We start from the raw sequence: 23,916 nt of genomic DNA, 5'->3' as shown, positions 1-23,916 counted from the left end.
GGCATTAAGCAATTTTACAGGAAATTTAATTTTTCAGTGGAGGAATTTCAACTGAATTTCAACCGGAATGACATGAACAGAGATGACAGTGCTTTCTCCGTAAGATCTATGGGGGCATTCTCCGTTATCACAATAAACAACGCCATCTATCATAGAGTAAACAAGACTGACAGCTTGCAGTGGAAAACTCTAGATGCTTTTCAAATAATGTTGTGTACTGGTTGACATTTTTCGTACTTTCTTTCATGCTTTTTTAGTACTTTAGTACATGTACTTAATATTTAAATTTTTTACTTCACTTAATTTTGGCTGATTAAACACTGTTAATTTTAACACTGAATAAATCTACCTTTCTAGGCTTGAATGTTGTCACTCAAATATTTAAGGTGTTAAATTCAAGTTATTCCATTTTTATATGATTATTTATTTCGACGCAAAAAATAGTCTGAGCTAAATCAGCTGAATAACTTTAGAATAATCATCTATCAGTATAATGATTAAGCTAATGAATGTTGTTTCCATTCCACTTTTATTCCTAATTAAGTTTACATAACATTACCTGGCATTTTTCTCAGCATCGTCAAATTCCCTGGGTATATTTTCTAGCCATCCCTTGAGAGTTAGAAAAAGGCTTGGTTCTGGTATAGCCTTGCCGTCTGCTGGTTTTATAAGGTGCATCTTTGCCATCTTGCGAGCTATGAGGCTGTTAAATAAAATTATTTACACTTTATAAAAAACAGTAAACTGTGTCTGTATCTCTATCAATACTCTGCAATTGATGGAGAGAGAGGGCACTTAGTGGAGCTGGATGATACAGAAAATAATATTAGAAGAAATCCCGAAAAATGTGACAATAAAATTGATTATTCATCCTTTTCCCTGTGGTTTAGACTGTCGACAGTCGCTTGCGCCTTTTTGCCCTATGTTTTATCTAAACTTAAGTCGTTGCGGTGCTCCGATCTGGCGCAATACTACTATAATCGGCCCTCGATATCAGTATGCGATTATAGTAGTGTTGCGCCAGATCGGAGCGCGGCGACGACTTAAGTTTAGATAAAAAGTAGGAAAAAAAAGGCGCGAGCGACTGTCGACAGCCTACCTGTGGTTCAGACATATTGGTTTCTGATTTCGCTTGCTGGACTGGTTTGACCCTACACATGCAGGGTCTATAGTTTTACTTGAACTACAAAGGTCAACCCAATCCACACATTCTAAATCCCCCTTTGTCTTACACTATCCAATACTGACAAGACTTTGGCAGCCATACAGACAAGGAGTTGGTTATTACAGAAGGTAAAGGACTGCTAATATATATACTACACATGTCAAATATGGAGTCAACATTTTGACATAAAATATTTTGACATAAGGGCATAAAATACGTCATACACTACAGAGGTTTTATTTCTGAAGAGGATTACTCCCCAGCCGGTGCTAGGAAGTATTCCAATGTTACCTAACCCCACAAATAAAGCTGGTACCTAGCTTTAGGGGTGGGGATAGACCCACATGTGAGATGAAGTCCCACACGTGGCTAAGCTGCTGAGGACACGGATCTGTATAAAGTAGTACATTGTAAATCATAAAACTTTATGTACAGTGACTGGGACATTTCAGTTAAGATATTGCCATCAGAGTTCAAGGGCGCTGATAATTCTTAAACTCCTAGTGGACAATGACAAACAAACTGAACGAGGTACTGTTTATAAAATATAAATAACGTACACTGAATACTGAAAAACCGCTTGCTGCATGAACAACATGTATACATTATTTACATTACAATGTATTACAACAGCAGTATATATTATTTGCATAAGTGTGCATGGTTGTAAACAACCTGGTGGTCATTTGCATAACAATCACATTGAATTGAATTGAAATAAATTCCCCACAAAAGATCATAACCATACAAATAACAAGTAAACATTAAAATGTAACCATTATAAAAAATAGAATCAGTGTTTTCACTAATGACAGGTAAATAGCCATATTGTTGACTACTGTCCTACCCATGGCTGTTTAAGTTTATATAAAATTTTACTCAATTTTTATGATGTTTATAAAACTGAAAGATATCTTTTTCAAAGGGTGATAATGACTTTTTAATTATGTGTATATCATAACCTTTACTATCATCAGACTATACCAATACATCTGTAGACAATCCCTACCATAATTCTCTTTCTCCTGACGGGTATTTATTCTACATAAGTAATTACTAGTTGATTGATAAAGATTCATTTTCACACATTCTAGCAGTGATACCTAAACACTATTTCATGGGGGGGGGGGGGGGGGAGGGGGGTATTCCCATAAAATGTATACAATATGTGCTGCTCAAATAGATCACTCTTTCTTGAAAAAAATACCTAAACATGGGTCAACTTTTTATCTGAAAATTCACAAATTGTTGGTCTATAAATTTGGCAACAACTTCATGCTTTACAAAAATCTCAACAGCATCAGAAAAAGATAACCAACTGAAAGATTTTCCTCAATAAATCCCTAACAATGGGTCTTCTTTTTGCCTTAAACACGAGTTGAAGTTTTCAGTGTGGGCGGTACACACCTCTCTAAAGAATTTCAAAGTACCTCCCAGGGATTTCATTTGCGACCGACTGGTTGGTAGGCTCCAACTTTTCTGATTTGCCCCCCCCCCCCCCCCCCCTCTCTCCCCGTCCATAGCTTGGTGAAAACACTGCTTGAGATTTATTAATGTCTAAACATGTAAGAAAACCTTTGTGTTTATAGTATGCACATAACTGTCACATTAATGTAGACTTTTGACAAGTATCAAGTTACTTGTACAAGTTCTGTTTAGTTCATGTCACATATAATGACAGTATTGACCTATAATATATTGTATTCTTTACATAGTACTTTTATAAATTTAGTAAATTTAACAACTTGTACTAGACACAGCTAAAAATGTTGTGAACTCTGAGTTAGTAATTAGTATTAACTGGTTTGTAAGCAGAACAAGTACCAGTTCAACTACAGACGAACATCAGTTATTGTATGTGAAAACAGGACTTGATGAAAATATTGTAGTATTAAGTAGGTACTAAAGAGAACAAGCCCCAGTTTGTGAAAATTATACATTCTTTATAGAAATTTCTAATAACTGTATTTGTGTAAAAGTGTAATTTCTAATAACTGTATTTGTGTAAAAGTGTAATTTCTAATAACTGTATTTGTGTAAAAGTGTAATTTCTAATAAATGTAATTGTGTAAAAGTGTAATTTCTAATAACTGTATTTGTGTAAAAGTGTAATTTCTAATAAATGTAATTGTGTAAAAGTGTAATTTCTAATAACTGCATTTGTGTAAAAGTGTAATTTCTAATAACTGTATTTGTGTAAAAGTGTAATTTCTAATAACTGTATTTGTGTAAAAGTGTAATTTCTAATAAATGTAACTGTGTAAAAGTGTAATTTCTAATAACTGTATTTGTGTAAAAGTGTAATTTCTAATAACTGTATTTGTGTAAAAGTGTAATTTCTAATAACTGTATTTGTGTAAAAGTGTAATTTCTAATAAATGTAATTGTGTAAAAGTGTAATTTCTAATAACTGTATTTGTGTAAAAGTGTAATTTATAATAACTGTATTTGTGTAAAAGTGTAATTTCTAATAACTGTATTTGTGTAAAAGTGTAATTTCTAATAACTGTATTTGTGTAAAAGTGTAATTTCTAATAACTGTATTTGTGTAAAAGTGTAATTTCTAATAACTGTATTTGTGTAAAAGTGTAATTTCTAATAAATGTAATTGTGTAAAAGTGTAATTTCTAATAACTGCATTTGTGTAAAAGTGTAATTTCTAATAACTGTATTTGTGTAAAAGTGTAATTTCTAATAACTGTATTTGTGTAAAAGTGTAATTTTTAATAAATGTAATTGTGTAAAAGTGTAATTTCTAATAAATGTAATTGTGTAAAAGTGTAATTTCTAATAAATGTAATTGTGTAAAAGTGTAATTTCTAATAACTGTATTTGTGTAAAAGTGTAATTTCTAATAAATGTAATTGTGTAAAAGTGTAATTTCTAATAACTGTATTTGTGTAAAAGTGTAATTTCTAATAACTGTATTTGTGTAAAATGTAATTTTTAATAACTGTATTTGTGTAAAAGTGTAATTTCTAATAACTGTATTTGTGTAAAAGTGTAATTTCTAATAACTGTATTTGTGTAAAAGTGTAATTTCTAATAAATGTAATTGTGTAAAAGTGTAATTTCTAATAACTGTATTTGTGTAAAAGTGTAATTTCTAATAATTGTATTTGTGTAAAAGTGTAATTTCTAATAACTGTATTTGTGTAAAAGTGTAATTTCTAATAACAGTATTTGTGTAAAAGTGTAATTTCTAATAACTGTATTTGTGTAAAAGTGTAATTTCTAATAAATGTAATTGTGTAAAAGTGTAATTTCTAATAAATGTATTTGTGTAAAAGTGTAATTTCTAATAACTGTATTTGTGTAAAAGTGTAATTTCTAATAACTGTATTTGTGTAAAAGTGTAATTTCTAATAAATGTAATTGTGTAAAAGTGTAATTTCTAATAACTGCATTTGTGTAAAAGTGTAATTTCTAATAACTGTATTTGTGTAAAAGTGTAATTTCTAATAACTGTATTTGTGTAAAAGTGTAATTTCTAATAACTGTATTTGTGTAAAGTGTAATTTCTAATAACTGTATTTGTGTAAAAGTGTAATTTCTAATAACTGTATTTGTGTAAAAGTGTAATTTTTAATAAATGTAATTGTGTAAAAGTGTAATTTCTAATAAATGTAATTGTGTAAAAGTGTAATTTCTAATAAATGTAATTGTGTAAAAGTGTAATTTCTAATAACTGTATTTGTGTAAAAGTGTAATTTCTAATAAATGTAATTGTGTAAAAGTGTAATTTCTAATAACTGTATTTGTGTAAAAGTGTAATTTCTAATAACTGTATTTGCGTAAAATGTAATTTCTAATAACTGTATTTGTGTAAAAGTGTAATTTCTAATAACTGTATTTGTGTAAAAGTAATTTCTAATAACTGTATTTGTGTAAAAGTGTAATTTCTAATAACTGTATTTGTGTAAAAGTGTAATTTCTAATAACTGTATTTGTGTAAAAGTGTAATTTCTAATAAATGTAATTGTGTAAAAGTGTAATTTCTAATAACTGTATTTGTGTAAAAGTAATTTCTAATAACTGTATTTGTGTAAAAGTGTAATTTCTAATAACTGTAATTGTGTAAAAGTGTATTTCTAATAAATGTAATTGTGTAAAACTTAAAAGTGTAATTTCTAATAACTGTATTGGTGTAAAAGTGTAATTTCTAATAAATGTAATTGTGTAAAAGTGTAATTTCTAATAAATGTAATTGTGTAAAAGTGTAATTGCTAACAAAGAATTTTTTTTTCCCCTGAAACTGCAGCTTGCGCTCTTTCATACTCAGTAACTTAGTATTAACATTATTTACATACGTACTAGTCTTGTACTAAGACCTGGATCTACACTTGAAAGGTTGCTGAACAAACATCAAGGGGTGACAGTATCTGTGGTGTACAGAGGGCAAGCCCTTGACCTATGATTGTTTTTAAAGTTAGCACGGTAGCCCAAGGGTCCACTAGCTAGACTTTATTTATAACTGTACATCAAATTTGTGTGACTTTAATTCCCAGGGTGCAATTCACAATAGTAACAGATTGTAACTGAGGCCAAACTTCAGTTGATAAGAATCGCATGTAAAATAAACACAAACTAATTCAGTACAGAAACTGAGTGAATAAAGTGTGACGAAAATATGGCAATACACCACTGTATTGAGACTAATTTTCTGAATTTATTTTTACCCCCAAAATTTAATATATTATCTATTATATGGGTTTAATGAGAAGTGATAATTTGTGAATTTACTATGTTTAATAAAAACTTTGATAATAAAATAAGATAAAATATGTTGGTTTCAGTCACTTTCGTTTTATTAGTACAGAGTTGACATCAACACAAACTTAGAAGTGATGTATAACACTTGCAAGGCCACTTAACTCTTTCCTCACTGATTCCTGCTATTATGGGAATGCGCAAACACTAAACATATTATTGACTGCTTCTAAGTTCTATAGCATTGTCAATTTGATGTGAACTTTGATAGTAGTGCCGTGTGGTACTTTCAAGACTTCTATCAAACATAATTTGACATAACTTTTTACATAATTTGTATAATTTTACATAATTTTTGCATAATTCTTTACATAATTTTACACAATATTTTACATAATTTTGCATAATTTTACATAATTACGTGACTGCTTTAATTGATTTTGTAATTGTAATACACTGTAGTTGCCTAGCATGTCTCACATGTCAAAGTCGCCTAATTTTAGACAAAGTACGTACAGACCAGTGTGCCCTCTAAGCCAATTTGATGCGCTACTGATGCACACAATTTCAAGTGATGCACCGAAATTTGGTGTTCACCTATCTCTTACTATGTTGTCACTCATAACAATCCCTGGTTTTATCATTTTGACCCACAACAATAAAATTTGATACTGTCTATACTATGTGGTGACTCAAAAGAAATGCCAGTTTATATCATATTGACTCAAAACAACAAAATTTGGCTATTATTCGAGGGCACACTGGTACTGACAAATGAAAGTGAATGACACATTTCATGTCAGTTTTTATCAAACAACACAAATTCGCAATGTGTCCTTTCTCTTTAATAATGTCTATAGATATTATTTAGCATATTTCATAATAAACTTATGTTACTAGCAAAATGCATGAAATTATAATACAGACTGTGTCCTAATAACCTTGGTTATTTATGTTTTTAACAAGCTGGCGTGCAATCAAACAATTGTGATGCCTACAATATGATAAAAATATCTACTCTATGACAACTAATTATTACATATTATTACATATGTACCAGAAAGTACTTGCACTGGTGTGTGTGTGCATACTAGTGGTATTTTCACTGTAGTGCAATACAAAAAACGTTATTGCATACCTACATGCAAATGATATGCAAATGAGGATGTGACCATTTGCTACATATGAAAATTCGTGATTGCGCTATATGATTTTCATCATTTTTATGGAAATTTGTCGTTTCAGATAAATATATGTAATAATAACAGAACACCATGCCGTATGAGTTCCAGCTTGGGTACTCAAGGGTATTTGTACTCGTGCTTGCAGTGTTTTCTGCTACACTATCACTCGCTACGGGCACAGAAAACACTGCAAGCACTTGTGCAAATACCCCGAGTATGCCACACTTGCACTCATGTGTCATGGGGTGTGGCCATATTCCATACTTACGGATATACATTATCAGCACGGACCAATTCCGGATCAAGAATTTTCCCCGGCATAAACTGATAACATAATCCATTGTTAAAGATACAATATAATTCAGCACCACATTTAGCTTTAAATAAAACTTGGAATGTTTCAATCTCCTTGACTCTGTCAATAATCAACTCAGTTTTTTCTCCATAGACTCGAAGTAAGACCATATTACGTTTGTCGTCAGGTAAATAACAGCCATAGATCTTGTTAGTGATACCCTCGGTGAAAACCTGGTGAAGAACAAAACACAAAATAGGATAATACAGTATATAGTCACCTAGTCACAATGTGACATTTCGATCTGTCTACAATGGCCCTCGATAATGAAAACACTGTAGTAGACGAATCAAAACATCACATTCATTTCCAATACTCCATTCCAAAGTAACTATATTGTACTGTCCTATTGATTCTTGGAACCATGAACAGTATATTCTCCAAAATATAAATAATAATTTATTGAATAGACAAACACAGATATAAGAACTCAACATATGTATTTTAAACCAGACACATGGTACTAGGGTACATGCACTATGTTTCACAATGTAACATGAAAATGATGGGTCGGTGGGTCAGTTAAAAAGAAAAAAGAAAAAGAAAAAAAAAAGATGCAATCTTTAGTATGTGTTGGTGATTTTTTTATTTCATAATCTCACTTTAAAACAATCTGAATGACTTTGAAATGACAATTAAAGTCATGAGAATTAAGTATGGCCACTCTAATACAAGTACTGTCATGACTATTACCCCAACTTGATCACTGTCATAACACATGGTACCGGAAGTAATTTTTATTTCACACCTTTCCACATTCTAATTACATACACTGGTACACACACACACACACACACACACACAGAAGTATCGACACACACAAGTACACACAAGTATACACACACAGACACACATACACACACACACAAGTATAGACACACACACACAAGTATAGACACACACAAGTAAACACACACAAAGTACACACACACACACACACACACACACACACAAACACACACAAATATATACATAAACACACAGACACAGTCATATACATGTATATACCTACACACACAAGTGTAGTACTGTGATTCAGATACACACACACATATAGACACATTCTCACAGTGTACTCGTACATAAACACAAACTGAAAACAATATACATACACACAAGTATGCATGATATAGAGAAATAGTTATAGACATTGACAAACAAACAAACAAACAAACAAACAAACAAATAAACAAACATTAGTAAATTTCATGTACATCACTATTTTCATATTCATCCATTTTTTCACATCTGTAGGCATGGTGTAATATATCTAAAATCTTGCATTATCTTTATAAACCATATTACATAAATATTTTGATGGAAGGTCAAAGGTCACTGTACAGATATAACATGAAACCTGGAAATGTCAAAATACTGCAGTTGATTTTCACAGCCACATTGTGGTATTCAATTGGATTCCCAGGGTTTAGTTAGATGTATATGATTTATTTGCCCGTAGATCGTGGAATATCAAATAATGATATTTGATAAGTCTGAGAATGGATTGGGTGTCTATTGAATATATAAAGTCTAACTGTGCATCAAATTTATAGTAAAAAAGAACACGATATCATTGGCTTTTCTATACACACAGAGTATTATGTTTTACTCTTAAAATAGTTCAGTTTTGGAAATGCATGTCTGTAATAAATCATATTTCAGATAAAAGGTTCTGAACTGTGGTCATATAATATATCATGTTTTCAATACCCTTTGTCTAAAATTGGGTAAATTTTTCTCATTCCTACTAATAAAATACCTTCATATCCTTTCATGACAAGTCACCCGATTGTTCGCAATCACTTACTCAGGTCACTGTTTCACTAGAAAGAACACAATTGTATTTTAAAAAATTCTTTCAAAATACAGAGTGAAAAAATCCAGGGCAGTAAGTCTAGTTTTACCATGGACATATCACCCTGGGTTGTTTACCATGGACATATCACCCTGGGTTGTTTACCATGGACATATCACTCTGGGTTGTTTACCATGGACATATCACCCTGGGTAGTTTAAAATGGACATATCACCCTGGGTTGTTTACCATGGACATATCACCCTGGGTGGTTTAAAATGGACATATCACCCTGGGTAGTTTAAAATGGACATATCACCCTGGGTAGTTTAAAATGGACATATCACCCTGGGTTGTTTACCATGGACATATCACCCTGGGTAGTTTAAAATGGACATATCACCCTGGGTTGTTTACCATGGACATATCACCCTGGGTAGTTTAAAATGGACATATCACCCTGGGTTGTTTACCATGGACATATCACCCTGGGTAGTTTAAAATGGACATATCACCCTGGGTGGTTTACCATGGACATATCACCCTGGGTAGTTTAAAATGGACATATCACCCTGGGTTGTTTACCATGTACATATCACCCTGGGTGGTTTAAAATGGACATATCACCCTGGGTGGTTTACCATGGACATATCACCCTGGGTAGTTTAAAATGGACATATCACCCTGGGTTGTTTACCATGGACATATCACTCTGGGTGGTTTACCATGTACATATCACCCTGGGTGATTTACCATGGACATATCACCCTGGGTAGTTTAAAATGGACATATCACCCTGGGTTGTTTACCATGGACATATCACCCTGAGTGGTTTACCATGGACATATCACCCTGGGTGGTTTACCATGGACATATCACTCTGGGTAGTTTAAAATGGACATATCACCCTGGGTTGTTTACCATGGACATATCACCCTGGGTTGTTTACCATGGACATATCACTCTGGGTGGTTTACCACGGACATATCACTCTGGGTGGTTTACCATGGACATATCACCCTGGGTTGTTTACCATGGACATATCACTCTGGGTGGTTTACCATGGACATATCACCCTGGGTTGTTTACCATGGACATATCACCCTGGGTGGTTTAAAATGGACATATCACCCTGGGTGGTTTACCATGGACATATCACTCTGGGTTGTTTACCATGGACATATCACTCTGGGTGGTTTACCATGGACATATCACCCTGGGTGGTTTACCATGGACATATCACCCTGGGTGATTTACCATGGACATATCACCCTGGGTGGTTTACCATGGACATATCACTCTGGGTTGTTTACCATGGACATATCACTCTGGGTGGTTTACCATGGACATATCACTCTGGGTGGTTTACCATGGACATATCACCCTGGGTGATTTACCATGGACATATCACTCTGGGTGGTTTACCATGTACATATCACCCTGGGTGATTTACCATGGACATATCACCCTGGGTTGTTTACCATGGACATATCACCCTGGGTGGTTTAAAATGGACATATCACTCTGGGTGGTTTACCATGGACATATCACCCTGGGTGGTTTACCATGGACACATCACTCTGGGTGGTTTACCATGGACATATCACTCTGGGTGGTTTACCATGGACATATCACCTTGGGTGGTTTACCATGGACATATCACCCTGGGTGGTTTACCATGGACATATCACTCTGGGTGGTTTACCATGGACATATCACTCTGGGTGGTTTACCATGGACATATCACTCTGGGTGGTTTACCATAGACATATCACTCTGGGTGGTTTACCATGGACATATCACCCTGGGTGGTTTACCATGGACATATCACTCTGGGTGGTTTACCATGGACATATCACCCTGGGTGGTTTACCATGGACATATCACTCTGGGTGGTTTACCATGGACATATCACCCTGGGTGGTTTACCATGGACATATCACTCTGGGTGGTTTACCATGGACATATCACTCTGGGTGGTTTACCATGGACATATCACTCTGGGTGGTTTACCATGGACATATCACCCTGGGTGGTTTACCATGGACATATCACTCTGGGTAGTTTACCATGTACATATCACCCTGGGTGGTTTACCATGGACAGTTGCTGTCTCTAGGTGTCTGGACTCTCTATGTCATCTACAGTCATGGCGACAATGACGACACTTGTTCACAAACAGGGTATTTCTTTCATGATGAAAGTTATTCAAGAACATGGAGTTGGGAAAGGGTTTGTTACCATGAATCCAATAAACAGAAGATAAAGAAAAAGGAAAAGGAGAGGCACAAAAACATGAAGACCGTGATTTTTTTATTTTTCTACTTAAAAAAAAAATATTGACCAACCGACCCATAATGAGAAACAAAAAAAAATTCAAAAAAATATATGGTCACCCTGATGCAAACATTATAGGATATTAGACCATTGTATTGATTTAGCGTTTGAGTTAGATTCCTTGGATGAAAATTCACAGTTTAGTATTTGATAGTGATTATTGATAGCACTTCACATACATTGTTAGAGGACACACCTCTTTTCTCTGACCTCAACTGACCTTGAGTAATGCATCAAATCATGTGACCTCATAGGTCTCCTGCACTATTCAACGTCAATCACGGTGCCGTGCCGATCTTACCCCTTGCCGATTTCGTCCCCCACGCATGCGCATATTATCCAACAGGGCTTCGCGGGATCAGATCGGCAGCTAAAGCTGCCGATTTCGGTTCCGTTGCCGATTTCGACCCTCGACTCAAAAATCAAGTTCATGCTAAAATTTCTTTCGTATAATCTATCCGGTGATCACTGTTAAAGTGTCTAAGTTCGTATAAAATGTATATATACGTTAACAATAATGCACGCCCTGCCGGTCCATAATGGACTCAAGCGAACTTTGCACTCCATAATGTACTCGGCTGTCATCTTGCACAATTACATGTATGTCATGCAAAGTTTGCTTTCGGCCGGCCGCGATCTTGCCAGTTTGCACCTCATTATCGACCGGTGCTGTTTAATCTGTAGGAATTTCGGTACAAGTATACGATTTGCCATGCTACGATCAGATTGCTTCTCTACAAAAAGTCGAAACGACTGACATATGATAGAAGAAAGTGGCTTGGAAATCGGGGGTTAGAGAAGTCTACGTCCGGTGGGCCGTTTTCATGGTTTTATGAATAGAAACCATGTTGGATAGTCTGCGCATGTGCGGGGACGAAATCGGCAAGGGATAAGATCGGCACGGCAACGGGTCAGTCGGGGGAGGGGGGGGGGGCACTGTTTTACATGTGCACCCAGTGGGCTAGTTAAGTATGTATTGCAATCTCGAAACTGTGGAATAGGAATGTGAAACTTAGGGTTCAGGCTTCGAGTCACACCCAGCTTGTATTATTCCACTATCCATGGACCATGGTCACAGAGTGTGTGTACATGTAGTAACGTACATGACACGCGACCGTGAATGATTGTTGTTAACTTGTATTAATGACAAACGCTCAATGACAAATTATCGATTTTATGTGCATTGTCCACATTCTTACATAGGCTATGTCACGTTCATTGACCACTTGACATCTTTATAGTGTAATGTGGTCTGAGGGTAATGTGATGTGAATATACAGTGTTGACACCGCTGCACTCCGAGTTCTGTCCGTGAGATAGTCGAATCACCTCGGACATGTCGGATTTCTCTCTCGATAATACACACATACGTCACCAACATTTCCTATGACCCACCTTGAATTGGATGTTATCTCGCTTCCATTCAGGTCTGACATGTTTCATGAGATTCAAGGCCCCTTCTTTTGGATTATTTTCATCCACAGTGACATCCATAGTCGGTACTCCAGTCGAGGTCGCCATAGTCAATGTGGAACTGACTAGCGTTTGGCGATAACTGGAAATCATGCCCTCACCGATGAAGGCATTAGAACGTTCTGTTTTTTTGGTGTTATCAAGCACATTAGTACATGTGATGTATGTTTTATCCCACTAAATTTGACATTTAAAAAATATACTCTCGACTATTTAATGCGAAAAACGAAATCCACCAACTTAGATTAAAGCTCTTTCCACTTTTCAAAAAACAAATCCATACCCTATTTCAAAATTGTAAAACATCAATTAGTTCGAATTCTGTGCACGTGATTTAGTTTCTATCTACATTTCATCACAATATTAAAACAGTCTGTATGACCACAGGGGGTCCAGGCTTAGCTATTTTTACGAAAAGCAAAGTGAATAAACAACCCTAACCCCCCAACAAAAAAACAAAAAACAAAACAAAACAAAACAAAAAAAACAACAAAAAACAACAACCCAAAAACAAAACAAACAAACAAACAAACAAACAAACAAAAACAAATTTAAAAAAACAACCATGTGACAAACATGGACAGAGTAATTACATACTAGTATATCAATATGAACACAGTTTTTATCCAACAAAAACAAATACTATGATTGATTTTCTATTTGTGAAATGGTCACTTATGGACAAGGGGTATCTCCAAATGTACAGTGACCATTTCTCATCATCATCATCATCATCATCATCATCATCATCATCCTCATCCTCCTCCTCCTCCTCCTCCTCATCATCATCATCATCATCATCATCAAAACTGTTGTACTGTATGAAAATTGATATCTACATTGGGTTGTAGAAGTTGTAAGTTCAAGTTCAGAAATGTAGCATTCTTGCAAACCAGAGCTGTTAGTTCTTCCGCGACACTACGAAATAATGACGATGCGTTTTGGACGGCGTTGTGTGATTAGAACAAAGGGTAAATTTCTCACTGGAGTTTATCCAGTTTATATCTAAAAAAACAAATCGGAGTTGTCCGTCGACTATGCAGCATACGCCAAATGAAATGAAAATGTGGAGAAGAGAGTCTTTGTCGCCACAATGTGAATCTTGGCGAAATCCTGAGTTGCATAAATGGGTACCTGTAGTGTATGCACCATATAGTATACGCCATTACATAGATCCCCTTCTTTCTTTATTGTTGGCGGGTAGTAGCATGCTTCGTAGTTTTTAGTACATGGTCGGGTAAGCTTAATATGTCTCTCCACAGAGTGTCTAGTATATTTGGTTGTTTGTTAGCGTGTTGTTCTAATATCAAATATCTATACATTGCACCTTTCTCTAGTTTACAGAGCGCAATGTTGAGTTCGATAGTGAATTTAGCACAGCTGAACTTCTTAGGTTCAATAGTCTATATAGGCATGAAAAAGTGTCTGTCTGTCTGTCTGTCTGTCTGTCTGTCTGTCTGTCTGTCTGTCTGTCTGTCTGTTTGTTTGTCTGTCTGTTTGTCTGTCTGTAAACAACTTAAAGTAAAAAATCACTGGACCAATTGCCATTGATATTTAGTGGGAGTATTACCTTGGGTATCTAGTTTGGAAATTGTACAATTCAAAGTCTTGCCACCGGTGTGTGATTTTTGGTTTTGAAACAATTCATAAACTACTGAGCAGTCTGGGCTAAAATTTGGTGGGAACATTCTTAGGGGTGTTTAAATGAAGAATTATTCATAAAATGATGATCCGTTCATAAAATGATGATCCCATCAGTGATATGCAAATTAGGTATAATGCGTCTTTTGGGTACAAAATCTATAATTCCAAAACTAGTGAGCAGACTTGGCTGAAATTTTATGGGAAAATTCTTATGGGTGTTCCCATTAAGAATTGTTCATAACATGATGAACCCATCAGTGATATGCAATTACGTAAAAAAAAATGTGTCCTTTTGGTCAAAATCTATAATTCCAAAATTACTTATCATATTGAGCTGAAATTTAATGGGGATGCGTGTGATGGGTAAGTGAAGGTAATTTTACAACAGGACGATCCCATCAGCGATATACAAATTAGGTCTACAAATCTCAATTTTTTGGTCGAAAACCTATATCTCAAAAACTACATGGGGAATGGGGCTGAAACCTGATGGGAATGTTTCTGGGTGAGTTATTCTGCAGTTATTGTTCAAAATATAGCAACCTTTAGCAACAGTGAAAAAAGATGCATTTTACAAAGATAACAGGGAAAAATGTAAGCAGATATCCCTAGCAACAAGACCAAGCCCATAGCAATCAAATGATGGGTAATATTGCAAAGATGAAAAATCGAAAATGTAGGCAAGTGAAGAAAGATTCTAAAAATGTATGCAAATGTGCCTAGAAACATGACCACGCCCATGACAACAGCCAACGGATGTGCCTATCGCAAAGATAACAACAGGCATTAACAGACAAGTGTATAAACATAAAAAAGTGATTGCAAATATGACTAACACCAAGACCATGCCCATAGCAACAGCCACATAGAGGCATGTATGGTAAAGGTAACAATCGGGCCGGATAGGTAACCAGATGGACATCAACAAAAAGACGCAATTGTGCTACAATACCATTGGCACTGTTTGTATATTGTGACGAGTTTTTCCCAGAAATTCATACACATAAGTATGTCAATAAAGTAAAGAAGATTCATTCAAAAGAGTGTTTGGTTAGCTTTTTGTGGTACAAACGACACATGCTGATCAGCAATTAACTGAAACACTGAATGTTAATTGACGTTAATTGAATATTGAAAGAGCCATTGCTCACATCGGCGGCCATTTGTTTATTGTTGTTGCCTTGACAAAACATACTTTACAGTCTAATGAAATGACATGACATATTATATAAAATGTACAACGATTGACATGCTTTGTAAAAGCGTGTACACATGAGATTATTGACAGTCGTTTCATTGTAGGACGACATGAAGGATATGCATTTAGGCAAGTTCCCGACCGAGAGTTTATACGGTGGAATATGCAAACCGACTTTGCATTCTTACTCGGTAAGACTACCAAAATTTAAGAGAATCTTGTAAAAAAAATAGCAATTTTGACGAGGTGCGACTTTCTGTCTTGTATTGCCCATGGGTAATAAGCTTAACATATTTAGCATGTATCTCAGACGTGCTTCTCATATGTATATCGCCGTATGTAATAGTACACGCAGTAACTATATGTCAGCCAGGTCAAATGAAATTAAAGTAGTGACTGTTTATAGACGGTTTTCCAAATATATATATTATATAAAATATATATTCTGCCAAATCACCTAAAAGCGTCACTCATACCCCCATTTTTATTTATGGCCCAAATATGCAGGGCTGTATTAAATGTATTCCATGGCAAATTTATGTTTTAGAAAATTTTCTATTGTTTTTTGTTAATTTGATCCTGTGCGTATTTTCGCCTCAGTCTGCAAGTTTCCCTTTGATGATTACCGCCTGCCCTTTGTTGTCACAGCATTTCTTAACCAATAAACAAGATTAGGCTACAGATGTTCGCTTTAAATGCGAGGTATAATGATAAAAGTATGATTTGTGTTGAAATTATCGAGTTATAATTTTGTATATTATTTGTCCTGTCCACATGGTATCGCAAGTACAATAATGCATCCAAATGGGTAATTAGGTTGTAGGTGTAAAATACACCCCAATTCAGGTGTGGAGTGTGCAAGTGTTCGCATTGTTAACATTCCAGAATGGTTCATATTAAACATAATTTTTATTCTTTTTTTTATTAAGAAACAAGAAATGGGTCTCAGTAACAATTTCACAACAAAGTCTTGAGATAGTTATAGTCACACTCCTCTCCGACTCTCTCCCATTGTTCAACTGTGCTCTCAATTTCATTTAGCAGACACTTTTTTCAGTTAACGGACACTTTTACGCAAAGAAAGTGTCCCCATACCGTTAATCCATGAAAAGAAATGTCAGCTAACATAATAATAATAACAACAGAACTACGGATGGGTGAAACGGAAATACTGCTCGATTGGGACTGTCATTTTGTTACAGAACGAGTCCTTGCCAGGTTCGTGGATTCCACACTGAACTTTTGGGGAGAATATTTGGCCAAGATGTGTGGGATGGGATTTCTGTAGTGAATTTAGTAATTAACATGATAATGGGTAAGAGTTTACGTAGCATAGCTGTAGATAACAAGGTTTACTTTCTGGTGAAAAACCTAAAAACTCGTCGAATTCGAAGTATAACTTCGTTATAGTACACGTCCTCGGACATTTACTGTTTTTAGTAGAACAGTTTTGGTTAAGCCATCCGTTATTTTGTCAACGGTTGTGCCTCGGACAAAATAACAGACGGGTTAACCAAAACAGTCCTAATAAAAACAGTAAAATGTCCTCTCTTCCCTATTGTTTCAACTGTCAACTTTCAAGTAAGGGACGTTTTTTCCACTCATGGGGATACTTTTACACAAAGAAAGTGTCTACATATGTTTAATCCCGGAAAGGTGTTGTCCACTAAGTTAAATACTTTAAACACATAAATTAAACTGTCGGCAAGTTGATCATTTCTATAGCACTGTCCCAAACTTGTCAACTGTTACAATGCAACCACCTTGTGCTACCTGCCTAATAATGTGTTTGTGCACTTGTCATGCTGTAAGGTGGATCTCGATCACAGTACCTCTAGTTCATGTCCTTGCCAGGTTAATGGATTTCACAATGAATTTTTGGGGAAAGTATCAGATTATGTGGCCGAGATATGCGGGATGGGTTTTCCTATAGTGAATTTTGTAATTAACATGATAATGGGTAAGAGGTAACATAACAGGGCTGTAGATGACAAGGTTGACTCTCTGGTGAAAATCCTAAAAACTCGTCGAATTCGAAGTATAACTTCGTTAGAGGATATGTCCTCTGACGTCTCCTAGAATTATCAGAAATATGGTGGTTCGTTATCCTATTTTCAAGAAAATCGTAAATGGTTTTTAACATACAGTTAATGCAGTATTTGACAGCAAGATTGGATTATAAAATCACTAAATTTTGATATCATTTTGTTTGTTCTGGATTTTAACTAGAATGGCTTTTGAGTTTTCTTGAACAGAACAAGAGCAAAGTTTTAAACTTTTTAAAGTTTTGTAAGAGATTACAAGTATTTGTCATTCATTACTAAACCCTTATGCACCACTCTCCTAACACCATTTAACATAATGAAATAAAGCTACCTATTTGGAACCTGATGGGTGGAAGGTGGTATCCACCATCACAGTTGGGGGACGGTTGGTGTTTTCTGGTTTCATTTTATTTCATTATACTTACGAAAATAGAGTCAAGTAGCTGTAATTTCTATTCTATATGCTCGACATGAACATTTTCCTTCTCTAGGAAAAAAATATGGTGCGAAATTGTTTACTGTCCATTGTGAGCGATATTATCGCCTACGAGAAAATAAAGCTATTTTCAAAAAGCTCCAGATGTCAAATGACGTTTGAAAAGGGTGTGGTTCACTGTTTGTTAGTTTGATGACCAGACAAGCAACCGACTGGTCATGTCTATTAGGTTAAGATAAGACGAAATGAAGACGAACTTCGACGTGTTTTGTATTGTAATTTCCGTCATTTTCTTAATGACAGCATTCGTCGATTGTCAGGAGTTTGGCGTTTCTTCTAATGATGGTAAGTATATTTCCTGAATAATGCTATAATTCCTTGTGGATAAGGCAATCATTTATTCAGTTGGTGGTATAATTCGCTAATTCACGGAACTTTTAAGAATACCGACTTGGCATGTGTTTATCAGCCATTTGGGGTATCTCCTGTAAAATGTTATGGAAATTATGTTGTCGTAACACAACACTTACTGTGCCTTTTTAACAAGTAAATGCGACGAGTGTGGGGATCAAACAATGTTATCACTTTAAAATTGACAATTTTATAAAACTCAAAATCATAACATCGTTCCACTAAGTGTCTATAAAACTCCACAATTCACAACTCACTGTAACACATACTGTTATTAACAATTGTCTGTGCAGATGACCTCTGCATGATAATACCTTATCTGAGAGAGTTATGCATCATACGACAAAATGGAGTACTACCTGCACAGGATTCCTGTCAAAACGTGAATTGTTGCTGGGATGTTCAGAAAGGCAACTGCTATCAGAAGTCATCCACACGTAAGTTTCTGAAATCCCGACGAAGACTCGCTCTCCATGGCCATTTCGGTCACTCAGACTCTCCCCTCAGCAGAGAATCTGTGGCATTACAATGCCAGGGACTGATTTTGCGCTGAGTGGTTCCATAGTATGGCTTCTCTCTGTATCACGTGACGTTAGCAACTCAATTTTGGTTAATATACTAAGGCATCGGTCATTTTCTTCAGCTTCGGGACCAGTTGGCACACGTCCAAGTTTTAATGTATACAAATACTACTTCGAGCTCACACTTTGTCGTCTGCTCCGATTCAAAGTCTACTAGACTAAGTCCACAGTGATAGTGAACTGTGCGAATCGTCAGAGAAAGATTTCCTCAATGAGACGGTAGTTTATGGGAAAGTATGAAGGAAATTTCGAAAGCAGCCGACTTATCGTGTTTTTGTACAAATCAACGCCTACTAAGGTCAAGACATGCACGGTTCTAGAATCGACTGGAATAGAAACAGGTGTACGTGTCCTATCATAAAAAAGTACAAGATATCACGCTGACCAACTAACCATTAATCAAAATGCAAACTTGTCTGGGATCCTGTCCTATCGGTCAGTCATTACTCAGAGTGGGAATGTTTGCCCCTATTTTAGAGAGACCACCTGGCACTGTTTCAGACAGACAGACAGACAGACAGACAGCCATACAGACAGACAGACACACAGACAGCCTGGACGTTACAGGTCTGGCAGAAATAATTGTTGTGATATCAAAACATGAAGATAGACAGTATAACCTCTGCTCCGCCCCTCAAAAAGACATAATTTAGTTACCTTTTTACTTGCGCATAGATTACACTGATAACTGATCGCCTTTCCATTGGTACAATTTTCTCCCATTTTTTTTAGGTCTTTATAACATAGCCCTGAAATCAAGCGTCAGAAGTATTTCGTCGTTGAGTGGTGAGAGAATGATGAACGATGGAATTGCACAGAGGAACGGGGAGTATTTTCGTACGGATGCCGTCTGGAGCGAAGTTTTTGTACTTTTCCAGGAGATCGGCTTCATGACCAGATACCTTCATCCCCATCATCGGCCATGGAAAGCATTCGAACAACTATGCCTGAAGGAAAACGTGATTCTTCTACTATCTGTCCAATTTTTGACAGAAATTATTGTTCACAGCGTCAGACTGCTAACTGATAGAGATAGCTGTACGTATTTCATTATACATATATTTATCTGGATATTTAAAAAAAATTCAATGGACAATGCTGTGTCTTGAGGTATATATGTGTACATCAGTATGCTGTATCATTACACCTCACCAATACTATGGACGCTATCATTAGCTAACGTGGAGACACGTGATACATTAAAAATGTTATATGACATGGAAGATGAGCGCGAGATGCGATGTTGCAAGGTCTGCTTTGATGTTGTCCTGTCGTGTGCAGCAATGTTCCCCTTATTACACATCATTTCACTACTGCGCATACATACATAGATAAGAATATATGGTTAATTCTAGTAGATTCCGACCAATTCTCTATAGATAAAGACTTTTGATCACCCTAAAAATAACTCGAAAACGATGATATTATTTTGTACCCATATTGTTAAAATCTATTAGTTTGGGAAGTCCTCAGCTTGGGCATCATCAATTGCACCCTTCAGAGGGCACGCAATAAATCGTGATATTGCCCTTGCTATCATGTACTATTATATAAATAATGATGTTATTGGTAATACAGACATAACCTGTAATAAGTGACACAATTTGTAATATCTGAAATATCTAACAAGGTCGCAATTATCTGTGATATTACCTAATCTTTATTTCGTAAAGCAAAATACCATTAAAAAATGTAATAAATTTTGTTGCTTGACTATGCTTATAGATGTCTAGGGCTGTTACCTAGCAACTATACCCGGAGTCTGAAAGCTGAAAGAAATATTTGCTGCATAGCGGTATGAGGCTTTTATAGCAAATCACCTTCACAGTCACATGTTCTTTTACTGAGCCAAAGCATATCCGCGATAAGACCTCCATACGACATCAACAATGATAAAGCAAAAAGAAGAACGCGACTGGTGCCCCTATAGGCAGAGGTATTTGTGGGTCAATATTCCATACCACGTGATGCATGGTATCATCCAATTACTGATGGCTTTATGAAAACAATGTGTTATTATTTGCATTAACCATTTAACATAATGTATAATTGCTGTTGGACAACAATAACAATAGCATACTTTTCCCAATTTCTTTTATTATGGTCCATCACCTCCAACATATGACTGTTGAATACCCAGTGCCTTCACTTATAGAAGCACGTTTTATATATCACCCACATCGTTTCTTTGCTGAAGACCAGCTATTCTTGTGTGTGGACTATATAGATGGGATATTTCCTGAAGTTACGTATAATGCCGACAAAACTATTTGGCTCCAATGGTACTGTGCACTGGATATTCTGTCTAATCGCATTGATATGTATGTAAATTACATACTCAAGAATATTATCATCAAAGAAATAGAAGTGTTTACAACATATGGTAAGCATTTTATAAAATCTGTCATTATTAAGGCAGTGTATTCATACATGTATATTTAGCAATCCAATATGGCCACCGAAGAATGTATGAACCGTGTCGAAGACAACAAATTGCTGATTTCCTTGTAAAGAAGATGGTGGGCCCGAATTTCTTTTATTATTTCAAAATTAAGAGGGACAAGATTAGCTCCTTGTGTCGTTAAAGTCATTTCCACATTTCACAAAATAATATAACCACCAATGGGACATAGCCATTGACTAGCACAGCAGAACCAGAGAACCAAGTAGGATTTGCTCATACATATTCACTTACCATAAGATGGGCTTGCAATCGTGAAAATAACTACCAATGACACAACAGATTAATGAATAACAATGTCTATCCAGCAATCAGATTCACTATTACATATCTAATGTAAAAATTACCATATTGTCGTGAAATACACAGCCGTCAATGAAAAGTCTTTCAGACGAGAAAAAGGGTTTGTAGTGTACCACAGTGTTAGTTAGTTCTGTCTTTGAGTTTCTCTCACTTGCTTCGCTCTATATACTGCCGTCGCTTGCTTGACATCTTACCGTAGCAGTACAATTTCAATAACCTTCGGAACATGTCACAATTACACTTGGTAAATCTATGGTTTCATTGTGTAATTACACATTATATGTGTACACCACTGTATATGCACAAACCGTAAAAGGTGGTAACATAAACAAGAATACTTACATGAAAACTTCAAACCTCATAATTAGATAGAATATTTCAGACCAACACTGAATAAACTTAAAAAATGCACATGGTTTACTGTACCCTAACCATGATGTAATATCAACACTAGTATCTTAACTAATTACAGTTCCTGTACATATTACTTGTGATTGAATTGTATAAGGATACATTGTCTTAAGTGCCTAACATAAACAGTATGATTTTAGAACAGATTTACAGTCCTAACTTGGGTTATATGTTACAATGCATGTGATGAGTTGGTAGGATTCAGCATGACACTAACATGGATACAAAATCGATGTTTTGTACTTATAAACATTTGGTCCAGGGGCCAGAGGGGTTGAAGTTCACCCCCCACACACAAACCTCCAACATAGATTGTTTTGTTCATTGGAGTCTCCTGAATAAGAAACAGAGTGAACGTTAACAGTGAAAACTGGGATACACTAACTGTTTGGCCTCGATTTCAAATTACATGCCCATCATAGAATGGTGATGATAGGTTCAGGGTAGGGTAACATATTGTCTTCCATACGACACAAGCAAGCAAGGACTTTATTATCCATTATATATTTGGAAAGCTGTGAGAATTTCCTTTCTAACGATAAAATGTTTGTCTTACATATGGAAAGAAATAAACTATTTGGAAGCTTTAAACGACAGATTTTTGAAAAATCGACAATTTTTCTCCAAAATGAAATATATAAACTTTCCATTGTTTTTAAATATCTTGATTTGATACACATAAGGGGTGTTTTGTTATTCAATTGAATGAGCTGAACACGAAAAAGTAGGTAAAGATTGAATATTTAGAGCGTTATTATTGATTTTCCCATTGGTAAACGTTATCGTACAATTTCCCCAGCTTTCAAGATATATAATGGATAAAGTCCTCGCTTGCTTGTATTGTATGGAAGACAATATGTTGTCCCTGCTCTCAACCTTTCGTCAAAATTCTATGATGAGCATGTAATTTGAAATCGATGTTAAACATTTAGTAGAACATAAAATTTTCACTGTTAACATTTTGTTTCTCATTCAGTAGACTCCAATGAACAAAACAATATCTGTGTTGGAGGTTTTTTTTTTTGGGGGGGAGGGGGGGGCTACACGGTAACCCTCTCTGGCCCATGGACTAAAGGTTCCACACAACATTGATTCATTGGACCAAAACAGACAAGCAGAGTTTCAATATCAAAGAATAATGTTGGACTACTTTATTATGTGACTACAAACTACAAATATCAACATCTGGTCACATACAAATTTTGTGAAGACATTTTTTAATTCATGAATAACACCGGTTATTAATACAGGGTGCTGTTGACGAAAATACTTCAGTTTAATGATAAATTGAGACTCTTACAATATCCTTGCAGGCAAGTGACATTCAGTAGTTCCTGTGTGAAGACGATGGATGGAACTGCGAAGGTAGAGGGTGGTAGGTGTCACTGGTTACTTATGAAGTTTCCT

The 23,916-nt window shown here is 35.5% G+C and overlaps 1 protein-coding gene across 1 annotated transcript in view; it reads right to left on the bottom strand.

Moving 5' to 3' along the window:
- LOC144448416 (ethanolamine kinase 1-like) overlaps positions 1 to 13,068 on the bottom strand; it is a 17,504-nt gene extending 4,436 nt beyond the window's left edge. The window contains exons 1-3 of the mRNA XM_078138657.1: positions 12,942 to 13,068; positions 7,328 to 7,587; positions 560 to 703 (exon numbers count right to left, since the gene is read on the bottom strand). Coding sequence (XP_077994783.1) covers positions 560 to 703; positions 7,328 to 7,587; positions 12,942 to 13,067 — 530 coding nt within the window. The 5' untranslated portion in view covers position 13,068. The remainder of the gene's footprint in view (positions 1 to 559; positions 704 to 7,327; positions 7,588 to 12,941) is intronic.
- Positions 13,069 to 23,916: the final 10,848 nt, after the last annotated feature.

This window comes from Glandiceps talaboti, chromosome 17, assembly GCF_964340395.1.
Source record: "Glandiceps talaboti chromosome 17, keGlaTala1.1, whole genome shotgun sequence".
Lineage (NCBI taxonomy): Eukaryota > Metazoa > Hemichordata > Enteropneusta > Spengelidae > Glandiceps > Glandiceps talaboti.
The sequence above is the reverse complement of the archived record's forward strand: the minus strand, read 5'-3'. Positions and strand labels throughout refer to the sequence as shown.